The 21,481-nt window shown below is 47.6% G+C and overlaps 1 protein-coding gene across 1 annotated transcript; it reads left to right on the forward strand.

Annotated features, from left to right (window-relative positions):
- The first annotated feature begins 1,626 nt into the window (after positions 1-1,626).
- JPT2 (Jupiter microtubule associated homolog 2) lies at positions 1,627-19,924 on the forward strand. Its single transcript, XM_040440208.1, has 5 exons — positions 1,627-1,767; positions 13,795-13,943; positions 16,607-16,746; positions 16,854-16,899; positions 18,827-19,924. The coding sequence occupies exons 1-5, from the start codon at positions 1,712-1,714 to the stop codon at positions 19,021-19,023; spliced, it is 588 nt and encodes a 195-aa protein (XP_040296142.1). The 5' UTR covers positions 1,627-1,711; the 3' UTR covers positions 19,024-19,924.
- Positions 19,925-21,481: the final 1,557 nt, after the last annotated feature.

Below are 21,481 nucleotides of genomic sequence, written 5' to 3' on the forward strand. Positions count from 1 at the left end.
ACATCATTACCTACGTTGCACTGGACTGTGTGTGGATATTGATTTTTTTTTTATATTTTTATTTTTTTAACACAAAGCCACCAACAGGAGGCAGCAGAGCGACACGCTGCAGCTTTCAGCCTCATTCATCATGGAAGTGAAGGAAAACCATCTACAGGCCTTGGCCAGCATTGATTAAAGGGGATGTCCTCAGGATAGGACATCACTCTAAGATAGGGGGGTTCTGACACCCGGCACCCCCTGTTGATCAGCTCCATCGCTGGACATAGTCCAGAGGACGGAGCGGATTACTGCAGCGCTGCTCCCATTGAAGTGAATGAAGATCCTGAGGCTAGGTCATCAAGATCTTGGACAACCCCGTTTCAAGGGGTTATGCACCTTTTTTTGGGGGGGGGGGGGGGCAAACCTCTGCAAAGGGAAGCATACTTACCTGCTCCTCTTGGCTCCCTAGATGTAAACTTCCTGTTTGACATGGCTGCAGCCAATCGGTGACCTTGTATCGCGTTACCATTTGTCATGACCCAAGGGGAGCAGGTGACCGCTGTAGCCAGTGTTTGCCAAGACATGGTGCGCAACCCCTTTAAGGGTACTTTCAACTAGCATTTTTGCTGGACCTGGCAGGGTTTAGAAAAAACGCTTCCGTTACTGATAATACAACCATCTGCATCCGTTATGAACAGATCTGCTTGTATTATCTTTAATATACCCAAGAAGGATCTGACATGAACTCCATTGAAAGTCAATGGGGGACGGATCCATTTTTGATTGTGGCAGAGAAAACAGATCCGTCCCCATTGACTTGCATTGTGGGTCATGACGTCTTGCTCCGCATCCTAAGGCCTTATGCCTTCGCTATCAGTGGACATTTATCCTTCCTGACCCCTTCTTTTCCAGATGATGGCCGAGCATGTGTGTACAAAGGAGAAGAAGGGAGTCGGCCACTCCGGTTAAGGCATGCTGGGTGTTGTTGTTCTGAAACAGGTTGGAGGGATCTGCCCTAATTAACATGTAAACTGGCTAACATCTGTATTTATTGGGCGTTCCCATTTTGGCCAGTCAGCGGAGGAAGACTGGCTTAGTTGCCCCTAGCAACCAATCAGATTCTAACTTTCATTTGCCGAAGGAACTCTGAGAAATGAAAGCTGGAATCTGATTGGTTGCTAGGGGCAACAAAGCCTACAGACCCAAAGATGGCAGCCTCACTGCATTCAAACCACAACAGAAAGGTTCTTTTCTGCCACAGATTATGGCACTGGCAAAAGAACTGGCCCTAACAGGGTGCTAACGTGTTTTCTTGGCCCCTTTAAGGATTACATCATAATTTTTTTTTATTTCTTTCTTTATCACTTGTCCGCTCCTCCGCCACTTCCTGTCTCCATCCACATTATTACACCACATTCACATTCCCTGCTGCATGGGGGCGGAGACGCCAAACTCAAAATCCCGCCTTAAACTCAGCTCCCGTCCAATAGGAATGCCTACACTGCATGACTGACGTTTCGAAGCTGACCAGTAAGCAGCGAGGAAGTGAAGGGCGGCACCCTTTGGGGGGGGAGGGACTGTCCGCTGATTGGGTTACGGCGTTGAAAGACCGTTAGGTTGGCCAATCACCGAGCAGCCCGCTCTGCCCTGGGCTGCCACTCTGTTGTGAGCAGTCGGTTCTAGCTGCTATCTCGGTGACCGGGCGCTCCGCCGGCAGACAGGCGCAGACATGACTTCTACCAACACGTTCCATGGCCTGGAAACCGCTAACAAGCCCAGTTCTAGGTGAGACGGTGCTGGGGACTCGTTATGTCCTGCTTGTGGGGGGGAGGCTTAGGTGACAGCCTTTTAACTGCGGTATTTGCAGGCGTTACCGCAGGGCTGCATGCAAAGGGCAGGAAGGGTGGACCTGGAGTCATAGACACAAAGATAAGGGGAAAAACTGAAGATTTTTGCAATATTGTTTGCCATATGGAGATGTACATTTCCACCCGTAGCAGATTGTAGCGACCGCAGATCATTTTGGGGCAGATCCGATACAATCTTCCGCCACCGATCGGTCAGATCTTGTGCCTGAGCGATATTTTTTTTAATAAGAAATCCATGTGGCTGTAAAATAGCTATTAATTTTAATTTTTAATTGATTACATTTTTCAAAAAAATAAAACTAAAAAATCTGACATTTTAATCATTGCTTATTGTGTTGCGATGATGGGTGTGTCCCATCATCGCAGTTTATGGTGCAGACAACTACAACTCCCAGCAGGTCCCGACATTCGCATGGCAGCCCGTGAAGGGTTAAGCCTAGTCGCCTGCCATGTGCAGACTATTGTCCCCGGAGGAGGAGGAGATGCTGCGGCTTGGCCCAGGCTTTTGTTCTGCGCAAGGTGTGTGACGATGGGGGACGCCCGCCAGCTCTTGATGCCATTGTCTCGTTTCTCGTTTTCACGCCCATTGTGCCGCTCGTTAAAATGTCAAAAAGATAATCGCATGCATAGGAAATTGGCGCTTGTCCTGTAATGATTCGTCTGTAGTCATCCACCTGTCTGCTCTGTGAGAGGGATTGCATTGTAAGCAGTTGTCTGTCCTCTTTTGTCTGCATGTGGCGAGAAAGCCAACGCTGAACCTGCGCCCGTACGCTGCTGCCAGCCAGCGCTTTTTCTTTCCTGTTTCTTTAAATAGGGAGTTGCACTAGGAGCAGTTTCCTAATGTTATGATTAGAATTATGGTAGCTACCTTTTACATGCCGTGACCTGACATTGGACAATTGCTTATCATGCAATCGCCTAATGGTAAGGTCCTGCTCTCTTCTGTCTTACAGCCTCGGTCGCAGTTTCTATCCCGCATGCTGGAACAAATTAGCGCAGTAAAATGGTGTGGGACGCGACGACAAGACCCCATTGGACCCAGTCGGCGGGGTCTGTCCTGTGACGCAGGTTGAGGTCCAGTTCACATTCTGTGAGAATGGACAAATATGGCTGCCTTCTTCCAGAAATGGCGCCACTGTTGAGAATGGGCCTCTGCGAGTATTGCAGCTCAGTCCTGTATACAAGGGGCTTGCTGGCTACAGTACCAGACTCTGCCTGTGAAAAGGAGGGGCGCTGTGAGTGGACTTGGATTCCCCGTCGAGGTCCTCAGCCTTTAACGTGGGCAAAATGAGCTATAGACCCCGCAAGACCAAGTCCTAAACCATTCCACTCAGCCTGTGTTTGCCCGGTGAGGGGTCTGGGTCCTACAGCTGTCAGGGCGTGCTGGGAGTAGCAGGTAACTGCTCAAAGCCTCCAGGAATGCATTCTTACTCCGCGTCGTTTTTGGCAGTGTCTGAACATGTGCAGGTCGCTCCTCGCCGCCGGTCTGCTACACAGAGGGTAGCCGTGAACTACTCGCCATGAATATCTGACGCCCTCCGTAATTATCGGCATTGTGTGGCACAGCCGGGAGCACGGGGTAAGGATCGGTGTGTGCCCTGGGGAATATATCAGGCATAGCCGAGCTTCTCCGGTCCATGGGCGTTCACCTTGCCAAGTGGAGGTGGCCATACACAATAGGTGACCCTGCTGATTTCGGGAGGATTGGACGACCACCTAGTGTGTATGGGGGTGTTCTGATTCTCCCTTGGTGGTAGCTGTCATGAGAATGAAGGATCGGGCAGTTGGGTTTCAATATGTCTGATCTTTTTGTTCTGGAAGGAGATAAGCCGCCATCAGAGGTGTTTGACAGCGGCTCACCACCATGTGAGTGTATAGGGGGATGGTACGGGATGACTGGCAGCTAAATAAAGTGTATGGCCAGCCTAAGACGCCATTCAGACCAGGCACTTTCTAGACCGTTTCCTGGTGCATCAGCTTAGATAATGGTCTGTTTCATACGTAGTTTTTGTTTTAAAAAAAATGCTGCATTTTAGCTTTAGTTTTTTCCTATAATATTTCTTCAGACCCCTGAGCTCAGGTCCTGTTTCTCAATTTTATGGTCCTGTGGAGACTGTCTAATCTCCGAAGACCACCTCTTAGTTTCCTTGTCCTGGGCCGTTGTAGCGCTGATGATGGGGACTACATCTTTCGAGGTCCTGTCTTGATTTCGTGGTAATTTTATGGCCTTTGGGAGACTGACTAATCTCCGAAGACCCCTCTTAGTTGTAGCGCTGACTATCAGGACTGTGCGTGTCTGGTTGTGTCTCTTGCACACAAACGTTATGTGGCCGTAGTGCGGCTCGCATACGGCGGGTCCGCAATACACGGGCAATGGCCCGTGTGCACTCTGCATCATGGATGCGGACCCATTCACTTGAATGCGTCTGCAATCATGGAGATGCGGAACAGAAGCACGGATCGGAACCCCACGGAAGCACTGCGGAGTGCCCCCGCACCGCAAAAAAAAATAGAACTTGTTCTACTTTTTTTGCGGTGCGGACGGATCATGGACGCATTCAAGTTGAATGGGTCTCGATCCGTCCCGGCGCCGCACGGACGTTGCTCGTGCATTGGGGACCGTAAATTGCGGTTGCATAACCTTCGTGTGCAAGAGCCCTAAGTTTGTTCACCTCTTTCCAGGCTTCGTCACCCATCATCTCGTCAGGTTTGTGTGTATAAGAGAAGTAGACACCCGGCCATCCATCAGTGTTTATATAGTGTGTCGTCTATGTGCCCCTCGCACACTTCACCGGGGTAAACCCTCACACGTAGCGCTCTTGGAGGGTCCTCGTTTGCAGGAATGTAGAAATCTTTCATGTTAAATTATCAGGATGAATGATGATTCCGAGAGCGGTAATCCAAAGCCCATTACTTCACGCCGGTATTTACAGGAGACGTCTTGTAAAATGTAAGCTAAGTGGGCTTTGTGTCGGTGTAAAGAGGGTAATGTATATCATGCTATCACGGAGAGAGCGCCCCCTAAAGATTGCCATGTGCAAAGTCTGCCTGTATTTATATATTTTTTTTTTCCTGTTTTCATTCTGTTTTGTTTGCGGCCCGTATACGGAACCATTCACTTAAATGGGGCCCAAAAAACGGAAATGACCGTTCCGCAAAACAAAATAGAACATGTCTTATTATTGTCCGCATTACAGACTATTAGGGGCCGGCTGTTCCGTTCTGCAAAAAGGGGAAGACACACGGCCGGTATCCGTTTTTTTGAAGAACCACAATTTGCGGACCGCAAAACTTCCAACACTCGTGTGCATGAGTCCTAATGATGAGGCAGAAGCTATCCCAACAGATACATGTTTGTGGATCCTGGTGGGTTCGGTGGTCTTTCTACTGCCTTGATGTTGAATTCCAGCCAGACGTCCAGGGTATCGTTGGGAAGCATCTACCTTATGTGTATGGGATCGCTTTAAAGGGGTTGGCCAGACCCTAGGTATCGACGATGACCTATACCTGGTATCTAGAGCTCGGACAACCTGGGCCACATTGTCAGTTTTCTATGGGAGGCAGAGATGTATTGGCCCTCTCTGGTTCTTTGAGTCAGGGTAACCTATATATGATATTTTCACCCAGAGCCCAAGATATTGCAAAAATAATACCGCCACGAATAAAGAATATTAAAAAAATAATACTGCCATAAATAAAGATTTTTATTTTTTAAATAATACCACCATAAATAAAGAATATTTTTTTTAAATAATACCCCCATACAGTGTCCCTGCATCAGAAATAGAACATCGACCGGAAATCGGTGCATCTACATGCTTGGTTCATGCAGGGACACACATGTACGTGTAATCACACTTGATATTTACATGCACACACTTCCAGAAAGAAGGGGATGCAAATGAGCTCTTAACAAGCTCTTCCTCTAATGCCACCAGATGTAAGGCAGCTATCCTATAAGTCAATGTTCAGCCCTTTAAATAGACCTTGAGACATGATTCATATATTAAATAAGCCAGCACCTCATCAGCTGTCTGCAGATGAGATGCTGGCTTATTTAATATCCAGGTCATGTCTCAAGGCTTATTATATTATAAGGCTTATTCGAACATTGACTTATAGAATAGCTTTTTTACATCTGGTGGCATTAGAGGAGGAGCTTGTTAAGAGCTCATTTGCATCCCTTTCTTCCTCGAATTCCAGAGGAGCACGTATGGCCTATAAGTCTCCTTACACCGACTAACACCCTTCATACATTAGTACGCTCACTACATACATGCTCACACCATACATTGTTTTCGAGTTGCACACCCCTGAGTGGTTTGAGAGCCGTGTCATCAGGTGTGTCATGGTGACAGTGTTTGGGAGTCATCATTTTCACGGGGATGGGCGTAACCACAACCTCCTGAAGGTGCGGCTCCTTGCGTTACGGTGTCTACATTGATAAATAGGACATCATACCCAGAAGTGTTCGGGACATTAGGCCTGTGGTGAGGTCAGAATTTACGACCCTGGCGCGTGCACAGAAATGCGATTCGAGCTCCAACATGTACTTCTGCATTGACGTTTTTTTTTTTGTTGCTCTGGTCGGATCCTCGTCTCCAGTGAAGTAAGACCCCAAAGGTGGTGGTGGTTCCTCAAAGACCTAGAGTCTAGCAGGAAATCTTTCAGTGTTACCCATAGTAACCAATCATTTTTCTGCTTTTCTTTTTCCAATAGTACAATTTGAGATATTGTTCCTATCGGCAACAAGGCCATATTTATTTTATTTTTTTGGCGGGGGGGACGGGGGGAATCCATCTTGTGCTAGTAATTGCGGTTTGGGTCCTTCACGTCCTAGATGTCTAGCATCACATTTAATATTACTTACCTATGACTCTCCCATCTGCCACAACACTTCAACCCCCATTATGTGAAGCCTGAAATTCTCAGGACGTTGTAGTTTATAGCTGAAGAGCCACAGATCGGGGAACTGTGGTCTACCCCTGTCCTCCTTTGTCCATCGTGATGATGGGAAGATCGCCTGATACCAAAAAAGTATTAAACTAGGCTGACCCTGCATTAGGTCACCCAATTGTTGGTGGAGAACATATCTGAGCCAACTTCTACAACTCAACTTTTTGGGCACAGACACAGCGTCCACCTAAAAAATAAATAAAACACAGGTGCTCTACAGACATTGAGGTGGACTTCTACCTTGTCTCTGGGGTGGAAGACTACTTCTGTTTTTGTGAAACAAAATGAATGGACCCCCCTCAGATGCAGATCAAGACCCGTTCCATGTCCATCATTCGCCACACTGTGGGCTGTGGCGTTGTGATGCTTAATTGCGGTGATGCCCTCATCAGACTTGTAAATCAAACATGTGTCTGACAGAACAATGGCTTCACCTGCTGCCGTGTTAACGCTTTTCACGCTTGGGAAGATGTGGTGACCTCTCAGCTGGGGTGGGGCGACTTGCAGGACAGGAATTGGTACTCTTCTCTGCAGACTGTTGGGTTTTTTCACCCTTGCCTAGAGTGGCCATTTTTGATGGTAGCCTGACCTTTAGGCGATGTTCACACTGCTGTTCATGGTTTATTTGGAGCCCCCCCACTGGACAGTTTTGGTTGCAGCTTTAGCGCATCGTGGAGCACTATTAGTGCCACCAAGGTGATAAAAACCTCAATAAACCCTCAAGCCTCACCTTCCAAGGGACATAAAATAGCCGGGGTCCTGGAGGACTGAGGGACTGTTACTAAGTAGCTGCTCGTTTACATACTGTAATGCTGGCGGGCCGTATCCGGCGACATCACTCCTCCCCTGGCAGTCACGGCCACTGGAGTACTCTCAATTCCGCTGCACGGTGGTTCGTGTCCTTGCGGCAGTCCTCATTTATTTCCTCTTGCTTATGTGTTCCTATAGGCTCTTGAAGGGCCAGCTTCCACACTCCCCCAACCTATGGCAGCGTTTCCTGGGGTAGGTGCCTGAGCAATATGGTTCCTAACTTGCCTAGTTCCTGTGAGGGTTTTTCATTCGGTGTGCTCTGACCTGTGCTTGTTAACCATGTAGATCTTGTGCCGCCTGTCCTGATCTTTTTCCTGATTACCGTACTGCATGAACTCTGCCCGTCTTGACCTCGGCTTGTCCCCTTTTGCTGCTGCATGCCAGCGTGTCTTGACCCCGTCAGTGAATGATGACCACTCCTGGTGACCCCTGCTGCCAAGTCTAGATCCCTATATGGGGATACCAGGGGACCACATAGATAACACCCCTAGGAGCGGCTCCAAGCCAAATCTGTTTAGTGGCACTGTGTGTCGCTGCACTAGAAAAGTGGCCAAAAATGTATCTGGCTGGATTTTAATGCAGGCATTGATCAGGCCGGATGAGTGCAGTTATTTTGCCCATTTCCACGTACCCCTTATCACTGCAATCTTGGGCACAACGGGAGTCAACACTCGAGCATGAGGCCAGATTACGGTTTCTTAAGGCCTCAGTCCACATTTAAGTTGACGTCAGTTCTGTTTCCAGCTTCATTTTTGCATTTTGCGGTTAAGCACCATGTGATCGATGAGCTCTCGTCTCTTGCACGTCCACCCCCCTGCATTTAACTATCTCAGCCCTGCAGAACAGGGAACTACTGATTGTATTAATGGGAGAAATTGAGGGTTGTAGTGCAGGAAATCTCCAAAGCCACATAAGATTTGTCGTGGCTAAAGACTTGGAGGAAAGTGCACGTAGCTGGATAGATTTATAACCTCCAGCCCTTATTTAAAGGGGATTTCTAATCAAACGTGGCCCTTCTTCCTCCTCATCCCCTCCATCTTCTTTCTCTTCTAGCCCCTCTATGCATCGGCTGGTGAGAAATTGAAATATGGCTTTTGGCACGGATTTGCTAACGACGGGTTGTGCCAACTGTTAATTAAAAAAGTCAAGAAGCCCGCACGATGAAGACTTTTACACTTGGGTTCCTGAAGAATGCGTCCATTGTGTTCATTGAAGAGGTAGATAGAACCCTCTAAAGAGGAGCTGTCGCCTCTCCTGACATGCCTGTTTTAGTAACTTCTTACATTCCCCGTGTAATAGCAATTATTTTGTGTCACTCCTCTGTTATTCCTACTAGAAGTTTATGAATGAGTTGCAGTCTGCAGACTCTGGAAGTCTAACGTTAGACTGTGCAGGGACACCCCCCCCCCAACACCCAGCTGGACCTTTGGAGTTCAGTCATAAATTTCTAGTAGGAATAATCGAGGAGCCGCACAACATAGTCACCAGAATAGATGCTTCAGAATTTTTATTACATTGGGAATGCAAGTAGTTGCAGGGGGAGGTGGCAGCTCCTCTTTAAAGGGTTGTATCACGACCTCTTCGAGGTGGCACCCCATAGAGGAGCATCCAGCGGGATCTGCTGTGACAAATTCCTCACCAAACTCACATCCGTCTCACCACCGGCAGAATTGTTTGCGGTCAGCAGATGCCCCTTTTAGAAGTCTTGTAAACTAGTTGGCGGCACGTATATAATATGGGTGTAATATTCGGCTTACAAGCAGCCCATTGGCCTTGTCCCCTGTGCGTCTCTCCTACAGAAAGTGCAAGCAGCTATTCTCTGACCAAACCTTGTAAAGGGGTTTTCCTGAGGATGGGTCATCAATATTAAAATCCTGGAAAAACTGTTTTTCTGTTACGTACGGCACTTGTGCACAGGTCCCTTTGCGCCTGTGCCGGGCGAAAAGAAGCTGCGTATGCGCAGTACACGCTCCGTGAGAATTTAGTGAGGAGAGCGGTGATGTCCGGAAAGGTGGCCGCTGTTGGCCAGATCAGAAAAACACTGCTGCTTTCCTCCAAAAACAGCACCTCCGTTGTTCACAGGTCGTGCACGGTATTGCAGCTTGGCTTCTGACCCCAATGGAGCAGACCTGCAATACCAGACACAACACATGGACAGGGGAGGTGCTGTTCTAACCCTGGAGAACCCCTTTAATCGCGGCCTAGGAGAAGTGTTGAGAAGGTCTTGCTAGAGAGACCTGGAGCACTTGCTAGGAGTGGGAACGCCCTCGTAGCACTCTTTATCTAATTTGCCTAAAGGATTAAAGTTCATCGCTCTGAACGGCCACAAAGGTGTCCCTGGGACAAGCGCGGGGAGCCGCCCAGTTGGGACCCATCATCTGTCAGGCTCCCATTAGGAGACATCGGCTTCGCTTAGGACTTCCATTTCCTAGGTTGTTGAGTCAACAGAAGAGCCGTAGATGAGACAATGGACGACGGCGACTTTTAGGTTTTTCCTGTTTCCTATGAAGGACGGGAGGGGCGAGGGGGAAGCATCATGTGTCTTCTGCTGAACAGGCTCCTCATTGTAAAGAAGCGGAGTTCTCTGCCATCACACGGGCTTACTATTTATGCCACAGCTCCTCTTATCTCCTATGTGCACACATTTTGGAATTTTTGCACATTTGGGGGTAGTGTGGAGTCTATAGGATTGACACTTTCTAAGTGAAGACTTTCCTCAGGGACCACAAGTGTCTGTCGCCTTTAATGGCAGATTTCTCTATTGATTTGTCTTAGAGGCTTTTAAGGAGATGTCACTTTGGGGAATTCCTCCGTCATTAGCCCAAATGGAAGGCGGAGGCCAGACAAGGCCTCGTACAAAAGAAAAGGTCAATTAACGTAACCTCTGACCACTGGTTAACCATAGAGTACTATTGATTCTCTAGGTTTGGCCTTGTTCAGGGTTAATGGGGGTCTCCGGCCTTTTGTGAATTATGTCCATGAAGGTTCTCGTTCATCCGGGTCATGGTTTATCCTTAGGAGTAAGTCAGAGTAACTGGACCTGTTGTGTCTTCTCTTAGAGGCTGGCTTTCTCAATTGGAATGGCATGTACAAGAAATCTCTGAGATTAAATACTGGTGACTCATGCTTCAGTCGGCATAATCTTTTTATCATAATTAACACGAGGACTTCATTGAGATAAATTATTTTTTTTTGGACATGGGCTTCATTGATTTGGGTCTTGAGAGCAGATCTTGAGGGCTTCGGCCCATGGTACCGATTATTTCCCTCACTGCCATGTGTACAGTCCCCGTGATCTAATACAGACCTTACAGGCGCCCATTCTGCTCATTTCAACCAACTTCGTGTACAGAAACCTGGAGCCCACCTTTTGAATATTCCTGTGGACCGTATGGGTCAGGCTATATCTATGAGGTGTAACACGGTAGTCTCCAACCTGTGCCTCCCAGGTGTTGCAAAGCTACAACCCTCAGCATGTTTTGCAGCAGCTGGAGAGCCAGGTGGTGGAGACCACCAGTGTAATTGGTCCTGAAGAGTGACAAACAGGGTGCCGCATTCCTTCTCCGCTGTTGTCTAGGCTTGAGAGGAACCTGTTCTGGATGGCCCTCAGCTCATACTGTTGCTGTATAACTGCATGTTTGGCCATGAAGTTCAAGGTAATCTTGAGGGAAACCCACTCTGAAGACCTCACGTGAGTCTGGTTTACTTCCTTTACGAGAAGCAATGGGCTTAATCCTATAATCCTGCACTTTACCTTGAATATTCTTCACTGTTCTTGCATGTACTGAGCGATGGAGGCTTAAGCAGGAACCTCATAAATTCGTCAGGAGGTCTAGCCATATACATGTGGTTACTCTTAACGGGCCATAGGGGGGCTTCAGTCTGTTATAAGAAGCGACAGAAGAAGTTCCACTGCTCAAGGTGAGACTTTATGTTGCTATCACACATCACCCTGCGTGTGGCACCATACAGGCCCTGTGTACATGGAGTTTCTGTATGTAGACCTAAAGCTTTACATGTGTGCCAGCTCCATAGACTATAGCTGTAAATATCTATGGATGTTATGTAGGAGAGGGAACCGTGCAGCCCTAAACTACTATCTTCACTCTAAATAGCGGGCCACAACTTGGCGGCAGTCCCTGACTTAACTTAGTGCTGGGGCCTAATCAAGGGGAACTAGCAACCAAAAGTAACCAAACACAAGTCAGGCAAGCCAAGATCAAATGCAGGACATGACATTAGATACCAGGTCACGGAGTCCAATAACCAGAGACAAAACGGATACGATACCAGACCGGGTCAGAAACAGGAAGAACTGTCAGAACTGTTAACAGCAGGCAAGACGTAGTCCAGGAATCAAAACCAAAGTCAGAATACCAGATGAAGCCGTGGTGTGGTATGAAGACCAATTCACAGGTTAGCAGTTGCCTGACTAAATAGGCCGCACTTCTAGTCAAATGCGAAGCCATGAGTCAGGTGACCAGTGATGTCATCGCGCCGGCGCTCCTGTGCACGGAGGCCCGGCCTGGTTCCCATGGAAACTGGATGTCGGCGGTGCTGTATACGACAAAGCTCCCCCGCCAGAGAAGCGGGTAGGGACATTACAATAGACCAGTGGTCTTCAACTCATGGCCCTCAAGCGGTGGTGAAACTACAACTCCCAACTGCTGGAGAGCCACAGGTTGAAGACCACTGGTCTGTAGTGGGTATGGGTATAAAACCTCTTCATGGCCTGGACGCGGGCCCCATCACCTCCGCTGCCGCAGCTGGGAAAAGTTAGAGCCATTTCCTGTGTAAATAGCTGAAATTCTGAGGATTCTTCATCTCCATGTTCTAGCTGTGGTTTACTACAGGGTAGGATGGACCTTCAGGATCTGTTTACATCAATTGTTCTTTCACAAAAAAAAATTCTCCGGCAAAACCATGAAAAATGTGGTCCCTAAGAAGCCAGATTGGGCATGTTTGTTGTCAGATGGGGGGGGGGGGTTATTGGAGACTGAAATCAATGCATTCCCATCCAAGGAGCCGAGTGTGCATGTATACAGAGGGTGTCCGGCTGATAGCTGCATACAGTCTGTGGCACCTGTAGGTAAAGGCTCAGACTCCGTGACATGAATTTGCAGTCACCAGCGAGCTGTTGCGGCAGATTCTGATCAGTTCCGTTTTTCAGCGTGGCCTTGTTTTGGCCACAGAAGCATGGCTTCCTGCAAGCCCTATTGACATGAATGGGACAGTCGCAGACCTCTCTGCCTGGGACTATACCCTCGTAGAGATCAGTTGTGCTGCGAGCTGTAACCTGAGCCGGTCTGTAGCAAGTACAGGAGACGTTACTAAACTTTTTTTTTGGGGGGGGAGAAAGGATTCATGTTTTTCTAATCCTGGACAACCCCTTTAAGGAGCTGTTAAAGGGACATGTTCCAATCTGATCAGAAAATTCTAATGCACGCGGTAGATTGCATCCTTTCTTTTGGGATGGTTTTGGATTTCTGTACAGGAGGTGGCGGTTGCACGTAGTGGACTTGGTCCGCTGGATGTTTGCATAGTGTCTGCATTCCCCCTCCCCCCCACGGCCTATCAGCGTCTGCTTTTAATATCAGGAGGTCCTTGTACACGGTGACACGACTGCCAGCACATCACTCCGCAGGCACTACGTGAGCCAGGCTTATCTAGTGCCGCCTCCACCCCTCCTCCTGTCAGCAGCAGCCCTCACGTAGTTACTACCGTCACTGCACCTTCTCCTTAGAAAACCCCTATGTATAATATAAATGTATGGGGACCACTGCAGCGTCCCCCCCATGTAGACCGAAATGGCTGATAACAGAGGGCAGTAGATGGCCCCGAACTGTGCTGCGGCATTGTAGAGTTTCAGTACATTGTTTCCGGTAACTTTTGCTCTCGATACATTTTTTTTAACGGCAGGATCTGCTTGCTGTCTGTGAATGGAAATCTACGAAGATGAAAATATTCACTTCTAAAGCCTTGTACCTGCGCGGGCCAGAACTTAAGACGAGGATGTTTCCATTCACTGACAGCAAACAACTGAAACATAGAATATATTTGAAAGTGGCAGTAACGTGTGACCGTCACAGAGAGGTGCCCTTATATAGTTAGTTATTACCTGCATTGATGGCTCATCTAGGGGTTTATCATTGGTGACCTCTCCTTCTCTGTTTTGTAGGGTTTTGAAGCCGCCGGGTGGAGGATCAAGCTGCATATTTGGTAATGCCGATGAAGGTGCTGCACCAAGACGGCAGAACAAAATGTCCTCTAACATTTTTGAAGGACCTTCAGAGCCAGAAAACTTACCAAAGAGGTCCAACCCCCCGGGTAAGTGTCTGTATGGTCACACACTGCATTATATACACCGGATTCCAAAAGTGTAAAGTCCCTTCCATCATCTTCTGTGTATACAATGAAAAGATGAGCAACATTGCATTACTGATCCTGAGTTACATCCTGTCTTATACTCCAGAGCTGCAATCACTATTCTGCTGGTGCAGTCACTGTGTACATACATTACTTATCCTGTATTATACTCCAGAGCTGCACTCACTATTCTGCTGGTGGAGTCACTGTGTACATACATTACTTATCCTGTATTGATCCTGAGTTACATCCTGTATTATACTCCAGAGCTGCACTCACTATTCTGCTGGTGGAGTCATTGTGTACATACATTACATTACTTATCCTGTACTGATCCTGAGTTATGTCCTGTATTATACTCCAGAGCTGAATTTACTATTCTGCTAGTGGAGTCACTGTGTACATACATTACTTACCAGCAGAACGGGGAGTGCAGCTCTGGAGTATAATACAGGATGTAACTCTGGATCAGTACAAGATAAGTAATGTATGTACACAGCGACCCCACCAGCAGAATGGCGAGTACAGCTCTGGAGTGTACTACAGGCTGAATCTCAAACACTTACTGTAGATTTTGGCAGTGAGTACAGAAGTACACTGGTGATCGGTGAGGGCATCTACAATTGAGGATAGAAGGTCTCTGATGTATTATGGAGGGTTGTTGCTCAGGAGCTGCACACAGGGCTCCTTCTAGGGGAACTCTTGTGCCTTGAAGGTGGCAGATTGTGACTGTGTTCCCGGCGCTGGCTCGCCGCCATGTTTGCAGGGTATCAGGTTTCACTCCTATAATCACCAGGTGCTTTTTGTACAATGAATATTTGCCTCCTTTCACACTACATGGAGGCCGGCCGGATGAGGCTGCTATTTACAGATGACGAGCCGCTGATGGCCTCGGACAGGACAGGACTAGTCTGCCTGGGAACTTGAGGAGGGTTTTTGTTTTATATATAACTAAAGCTTCAACTCCAACAAAGCTGTAAGTAGAAACAGAATTCTCTTTGTACTTGGATATCCTTCTTGGATATGTCCTAATAGTTCCAGGAATCCCTGTTAGTTTGTGTGGAGGAGGGAAGATTAGCGGCTATTATGCATGTCTGGCACCACTTATCCTATAGTCAGGGGTGGGGTGAGAGCACAGTAGAACTGGGAGTGAAATTGAAGCATAGTTGATCAGCTCCCTCTAGTGGCTGCTAGAAATTGAAGAGCTTGCTGCATACTGATTGGGTCTTAGCTCCCTCTAGTGGTGGCAGCCGGGATTTTATTATTGGAGCTCTGTATCAGATCTGTGACTGCTATAAAGAAATTTATCAGCAGATCATAATGTTAGAAAACCTGATGTTTATGGGTGGACGCTTTACATAGTTTATATCATGAGCTCATCTTAGGTGTATTTTCTTGAGCACTGCCTGACGTAGGGGAGATGTTTGGGCAATCACCCAGTGAGAGGCGATGGGAGGACTGGGGACTGTGCTGAGCTGGCACTGGTGGAGCTGGGTCTTGTCAGCTACCGAGATACTCCAAGGCTCCTTCTTGATTGGGGAAGACGTCTTCTAAGTCCGTCCAGATGTGTGGATAATCCCCCCTGGGTGTGGGAGAGGCTGGCTACACAAACATGTATCAGGCTGCTGCAGCACATCTTATGTCGTTCTGTGCAGAGCTGTGATTGCCTCGCTGTTCCCTGCGTTTTGGCCTCCTGTCGGGGGAGGAGGAGGAGGAGGGTTTGGGTGTAATGCAAACACATCCAGGAACTGGCCAGATGTGCAAATATCATGGGAGCTGTAAGGAGCCGGCAGATTTACGGCCTGCGGCGTGTGAGGTAGAAGGTCTCCCACCCGGACCTCCAGCAGGTCGTGGTCTGTATTCTGCACACATAAATCCTCCAGCAGCAGGAATGAACGCAGGACTTTATCATCGGCGGCTATTCGCACGGTCTGAGTATGGAGGGGGCCTGACTGTCCCAAGGGCAGACCTAGGCCTTGTTCAGCACACAAACCCATTGATTGTAATGTGTTTATTCATATATTAGTATTTTATTTTTTATTTTTTTAATGACCGTGAGTCAGTAAAAAAAAAAATCACGGAGACATGAGCTACTTTGGTCCGTGATGCAGACCAAAGACGCCCATTGAAGTCTATGGGTCCGTGAAAATCACGGACAAAATACAGATGGCATCTGTGTTGCGTCCATGTTTGGTCAGTTTTTCACTGACCCCTAATAGGAGATGATTTTGAAATGAATTTTCAGCTGAGCGGGGTCCGTGGAACACGGGTGACAAAAAACAAACACACGGACATCATCATGGATGAAACGCGGACTGTGGACAGCACACGGTGCGCTGTCCGCCTTTTCCGCGGCCCCACTGAAATGAATGGGTCCATATGCAATCCGCAAAAAAAACTGTGGATCGGATGTGGACCAAAAATACAGTCGTGTGAATGGGGCCTTAATGTGGCTGCGTCGGTAACCAGATTTAACACCTGACCCCTGCCGATCACAAGAACCGAGATTCCCAAATCCTGTGTTGAATTCCTGACCACGGTCCGTTTCCTTCTATGGGACTGATTGAAATTCTTCAAGGCCAGCTGGATCACTGTACTGACCTGCGCTTTGCTTCTTCCCATAGGTGGAAAGACAAGCATCTTCCAGGACCCGGAGCCTGTAAAATCGCCCGTACGGCAAAAAACCCCCGGAGGAAAAGGCAGTGATATTTTTGGTGATGCCAAGCTGCCGTCAAGCCCTAAGGCACATCCTAATAAACCTAAGGTATCTCCTACTGTGCAGCACGTCCGCATGTAGTGAATATCGGGTGGGTGTCTACCACCATTGTTTATATCGCGTACGAGATTATCACTTTCTCTTCTGTTTTGCAGGATAACATCTCATTAAAACTGGAAGTTAAAAATAACCCAACACCAGGTAAGTACCTGCAGTGTACGCTTAAATGGCGCCGAGCTGTAATACCAGGCATAGACTGGACAAGAGTGGCGCTGTTCCTGCAAGGAAAGCAGTCGTATAGATGCCTTAAAAGGGAACCTGTCATCAACTTTATGCTGATCCCACTGAGGGCAGCATAAAATAGTGACAGAAATGCTGATTTCATGAGCTAAAAGTAAGTGGTTGCCGAGAACCAGCATCATAATCATTGCAGCCCAGGCCTTAAAGAGTCACATCTACCTGAGAAGAGTCCTGGTTATTCATAATCTCCTGCTCTCCTCACCCATCTGCTGATGATTGGCAGTTCTCTCCTAGAGAGAAAGGGAGAAAACTAGGTAGAAGACGGTCAGTCATCAGCAGGAATTCATGACTAACCAGGACTCTTCTCAGGTGGCCGTGACTTTCCCAGGCCCCAGTCTGCAATGGTTGTGATGTTGGTTCTTGTCAACCATTTATTTTTAAATGACAGATCGCTGAAATCTACTCTCCTGTCTCTTCTTTATGCTGCCGTTAGTATGGGCACCATAAAGTTGATGACGGGTTCCCTTTTAAAGGGGTTGTGCAAGAATTGGGAGGGGTGGCACCCCCAAACCCTTACTTAGCCAGACTTGTAAAGGGAAGCTTACTTACCTGCTCCTCTGGGCTCCCTCGCAGCAGACATCCAGTATGACGTGGCGGTGACCAGATCCTCTGGCATCATGTGACCGTTTGACATGAAGTAAGGGATGCTGGTCACCACCACGGCCAGTGTTGACTGGAGGTGATGTCAAACCACATGTTTACAGAGAGGGAGCATTGCAGGCCTGGAGGAGAAGGAGACAGCAAGTAAGCTGCCCTTTACAGGTCTGGTTAAGTTGACCCCCCCTCCTTCCTATTCTGGCACAATCCCTTTAATACATGGTACAAGATGTGCAGGGTTTTCACACTGACCATAGCAATGACCTTTGTGTAAGGATCACATTGACCAGATCATTATAGGATCTGCAGAAGAAAAGAAAAATCCATCGATGTATCGCATGAAGTCTTCTAGCAATGGTGAAACTACAACTCCTAGCATGTCCTGTAGTCAGACTCCTGCTGCGCCGTCATTATTTTTATACTGCCTCCTCTCCAGCCTGCGCTATTTTAGACCCTGTGTGTAATAGCAGAATATAGACACGGCCGTAGAATGGCATCCACCGCACTGCTGCAGCAGCAACAAGGGAAGGCAAAACAGTCTAAAAATCCACATACAACCCCAAAAAAAGCATTTCCCACCTGTCTGGTGACAGAAGCTCAGACCGCTCCCCGTGAAGTCGAAAAATCCACATACAACCTGAAAAACTAGGTCAATGCATGTGGTTAAAACGCCGCCGCCCCCCCCCCCCCCTCCCCGATCAGTGCTGCTGAGGGGATGGCTGTTTAATGGGAGTAGTCACACCCTCAAATTTAGAATTTAAAGGGTAGGTCCACTGTTGCAAACAATGTTGTTATTTTCTGCAACACATCTTAAAAGAAAAACGAAACAAGTTTGCGAATAGTCTTACTGAAAAATTTCCTGCAATGTTTTGTGTACAGCTCAGCTCTTATGCAGACCTACATGTTACAGAATACAGTTATACCTTACACCGCCATCTATCGGCTCCTTGCTTACATACCTAAGATATGTTGGTAAGACGTAGGGGCAGATAGAATGGAGTAAGACTGCAAGATCAGACTACATGCAGTTTGTTTGTAGTCTGTTACCATGGAGACATACAGGTCCTTCCAGACTACACAAAGGGTTGCCATAGAGATATACAGGTCTATCCCTTTAAAATTAGTGTCTCTGTAACTTTAAAGTTGTCTGCCCCCCTGTGACCTATAACCTTTTAAGAATTATTTTTAGTTTTTATGTCCCTAAATGAGTTGTATTTCCTTGTCCCTGCAGTGAAAGTGGATCCACCACCACCGCCACCAACTCCTGTCCCAACACCAGAAGAAAAAATACCAGTTGCCAAAGAAGAAAAAGTTGCGGTGCCAGACCCAGGTCTTGCAGCACATGAACCACATCTCGGTCCCCGGCCAAGGTGTCACAACAGAGTCCTGAACCCACCAGGAGGCAAATCTAGTGTCACTTTCTATTAAGTTACAATGACAGAATTAGCAGGGTGACCCAGGAGACAAGCAGCTCTACAGTGTGAGGACTCCATCAAACATTAGTTTCCCCGAAACCCCTTTGAGTGCGACATGCAGGGCTGATATAAGTGCTTACTGGTCACGCCTGAGCGGAGTTCATCTCCACCTTAATTATGGGCTGATTCATTTCTTTACATACCTGTCTCTGATACAGAGAAACAAATCCCCTGCATAGATAGCTATAGAGTGAAATATGATGTGGTTTACCTGTAGCCACCACTAGGGGCAGCGTACTACATACTGTGTTATTGAGTTCAATCATGTATGCTGCAAGCTCCCTCTAGTGGTGACTGCAGGTAGGCAGATCTTTACCATTTCACTATGTCTATCCAGCGCAATTAGAGCGGTTTATCAGAAGAAATTGGGGTGGAATTTAAAACCTACTTAGAATTTTTTATTTTTTGCAGTGTGACCATGACTATTCAATTAAACACCCACTTCTAACATATTTAAAATCATGACTTTTTAGTTCTCATATTGAGATGATGTAAAGCAGTGCTGCTTTTCTAGACGTACAGACGGGTGGCAGTCAGTGTGCTTGGAAATAGTGCCATGTCCTGAGCCGCCCTATTAAACCCACTGTATTGTTTGTGTGGATTTTGGCTCTCGGTCATACCCTGCTGATTCTGTTACCTGTTCTATTGCCTTCTGATCACCTCCGCTTTTAAACAACATGCGCTTGCACCCGCCCCATCCACCACTTGGAACATCCCTTTAAAAGAAACATTCGGGGGAGGGGATGTATTCTGTGTATTGTATTGTCGCGGGTTGTTAGGGGGTGAAACATGACAAGGGGCTTCAATGAGTATACGTGTGTCATGCTCCACCCCCTCAGGCCCTGTACAAGGCATCACAGTGCGTTCCTTTTAAGGGTATGCAAGGGGAGTGTCAGTTCTCCATCATTAAAGGGATTATGCCATGATTAATGTAAAAAAAAAAATGAAAATTAGACTTCATATAGTACTTGACAATCTCTATCAAGGAGTCCTGTACCTCACATAGATCCATGTATTGCTCCAATTATTCTGCTAGGCAGCTTAGGGGGCATGTCCTGTCTGCTGCAGTTAGTGGCAGTTGAAGGGTGGAAATGAGCATGTGTGTCCACCTTAGTAAGCAGGAGAGAAATAAAACACTGGCCACCAATGTTGTTAATGCTATAGAGGGAGGGGGGGGGGCACACTGTGCCACCAACGATTTATTACAATAGAGGGAGGAAGGGGGGGGGGGGCACACTGTGCCACCAACGAATTATTACAATAGAGGGAGGAAGGGGGGGGGCACACTGTGCCACCAACGAATTATTACAATAGAGGGAGGAGGGGGGGGGGGGGGGGGCCGCACTGGCCACCAATGATATTCAAACTGGGGAGGGGGGGGGGGGTCTGCCCCCTGCTGCCTGGCAGCCCTGATCTCTTACAGGGGGATATGATAGTACAATTAACCCCTTCAGGTGCGGCACCTGAGGGGTTAATTGTGCTGATCACGGCCCCCTGTAAGAGATCGGATGCTGCTAGGCAGCAGGGGGCAGTCATGTACACAGTTCGTAGTATATTCTAACTAGAAGCGTCCCCATCACCATGGGAACGCCTCTGTGTTAGAATATACTGTCGGAAATGAGGTTTCACGATCTAACTCATATCCGACAGTATATTCTAACATAGAGGCGTTCCCATGGTGATGGGGACGCTTCAAGTTAAAATATACCATCGGATTGGAGAAAACTCCGATCTGATGGTATAAAAGGGACTCCAGACTTTACATTGAAAGTCAATGGGGACAGATCCGTTTGAAATGGCACCATATTGTGTCAACGTTGACTTGCATTGTAATTCAGGACGGATCCGTTTGGCTCCGCACGGCCAGGCGGACACCAAAACGACTTTTTTTTTCATGTCTGTGGATCCTCCAAAAATCAAGGAAGACCCACGGACGAAAAAACGGTCACGGATCACGGTAAAACGGAACCCCGTTTTGCGGACCGCAAAAAAATACGGTCGTGTGCATGAGGCCTTATCAGCAGCGCTAAATGGGGCCCTGTTCTTGAGATAAGTGCGGGGCCCACTCCTAACTGACATTTATGGCAATACCTGTGGATATACATAAGTGTCCATATGGGAATACCTACTCAAGGGGGACATTTATAAAAAAAAAAAAAAACTGTAGGAAAGGCAGAGCAACCACACAGTCCCTTATCCCAGGTCCTGGCAGGTCTTCTCCCCATCCTCCCGTACACAGGTCTGCAAGACTGATCTCCCCCGGCACAAAAAGGATCAGGCAGTTGAACTCCAGCCTGCCTGATCCTTTACATCATTAGCAGTCTGGGGCGAGTCGGGCTGACATAGATCTGATGTGTATGACCAGCTTTAGGCCTCATGCAAACGAACGTATTTTCATTCCGTGTCCGGTC

This window comes from Bufo bufo, chromosome 7 (genome assembly GCF_905171765.1).
Source record: "Bufo bufo chromosome 7, aBufBuf1.1, whole genome shotgun sequence".
NCBI lineage: Eukaryota > Metazoa > Chordata > Amphibia > Anura > Bufonidae > Bufo > Bufo bufo.

Bases quoted from the DNA above. Each gene is read 5' to 3' on its own strand.
- JPT2 (XM_040440208.1), top strand. From the start codon at position 1,712: ATGACTTCTACCAACACGTTCCATGGCCTGGAAACCGCTAACAAGCCC. The intron at 13,944-16,606 runs GTAAGTGTCTGT...TTCTTCCCATAG, and splicing joins AAAGAGGTCCAACCCCCCGG to GTGGAAAGACAAGCATCTTC. The intron at 16,747-16,853 runs GTATCTCCTACT...TCTGTTTTGCAG, and splicing joins CACATCCTAATAAACCTAAG to GATAACATCTCATTAAAACT.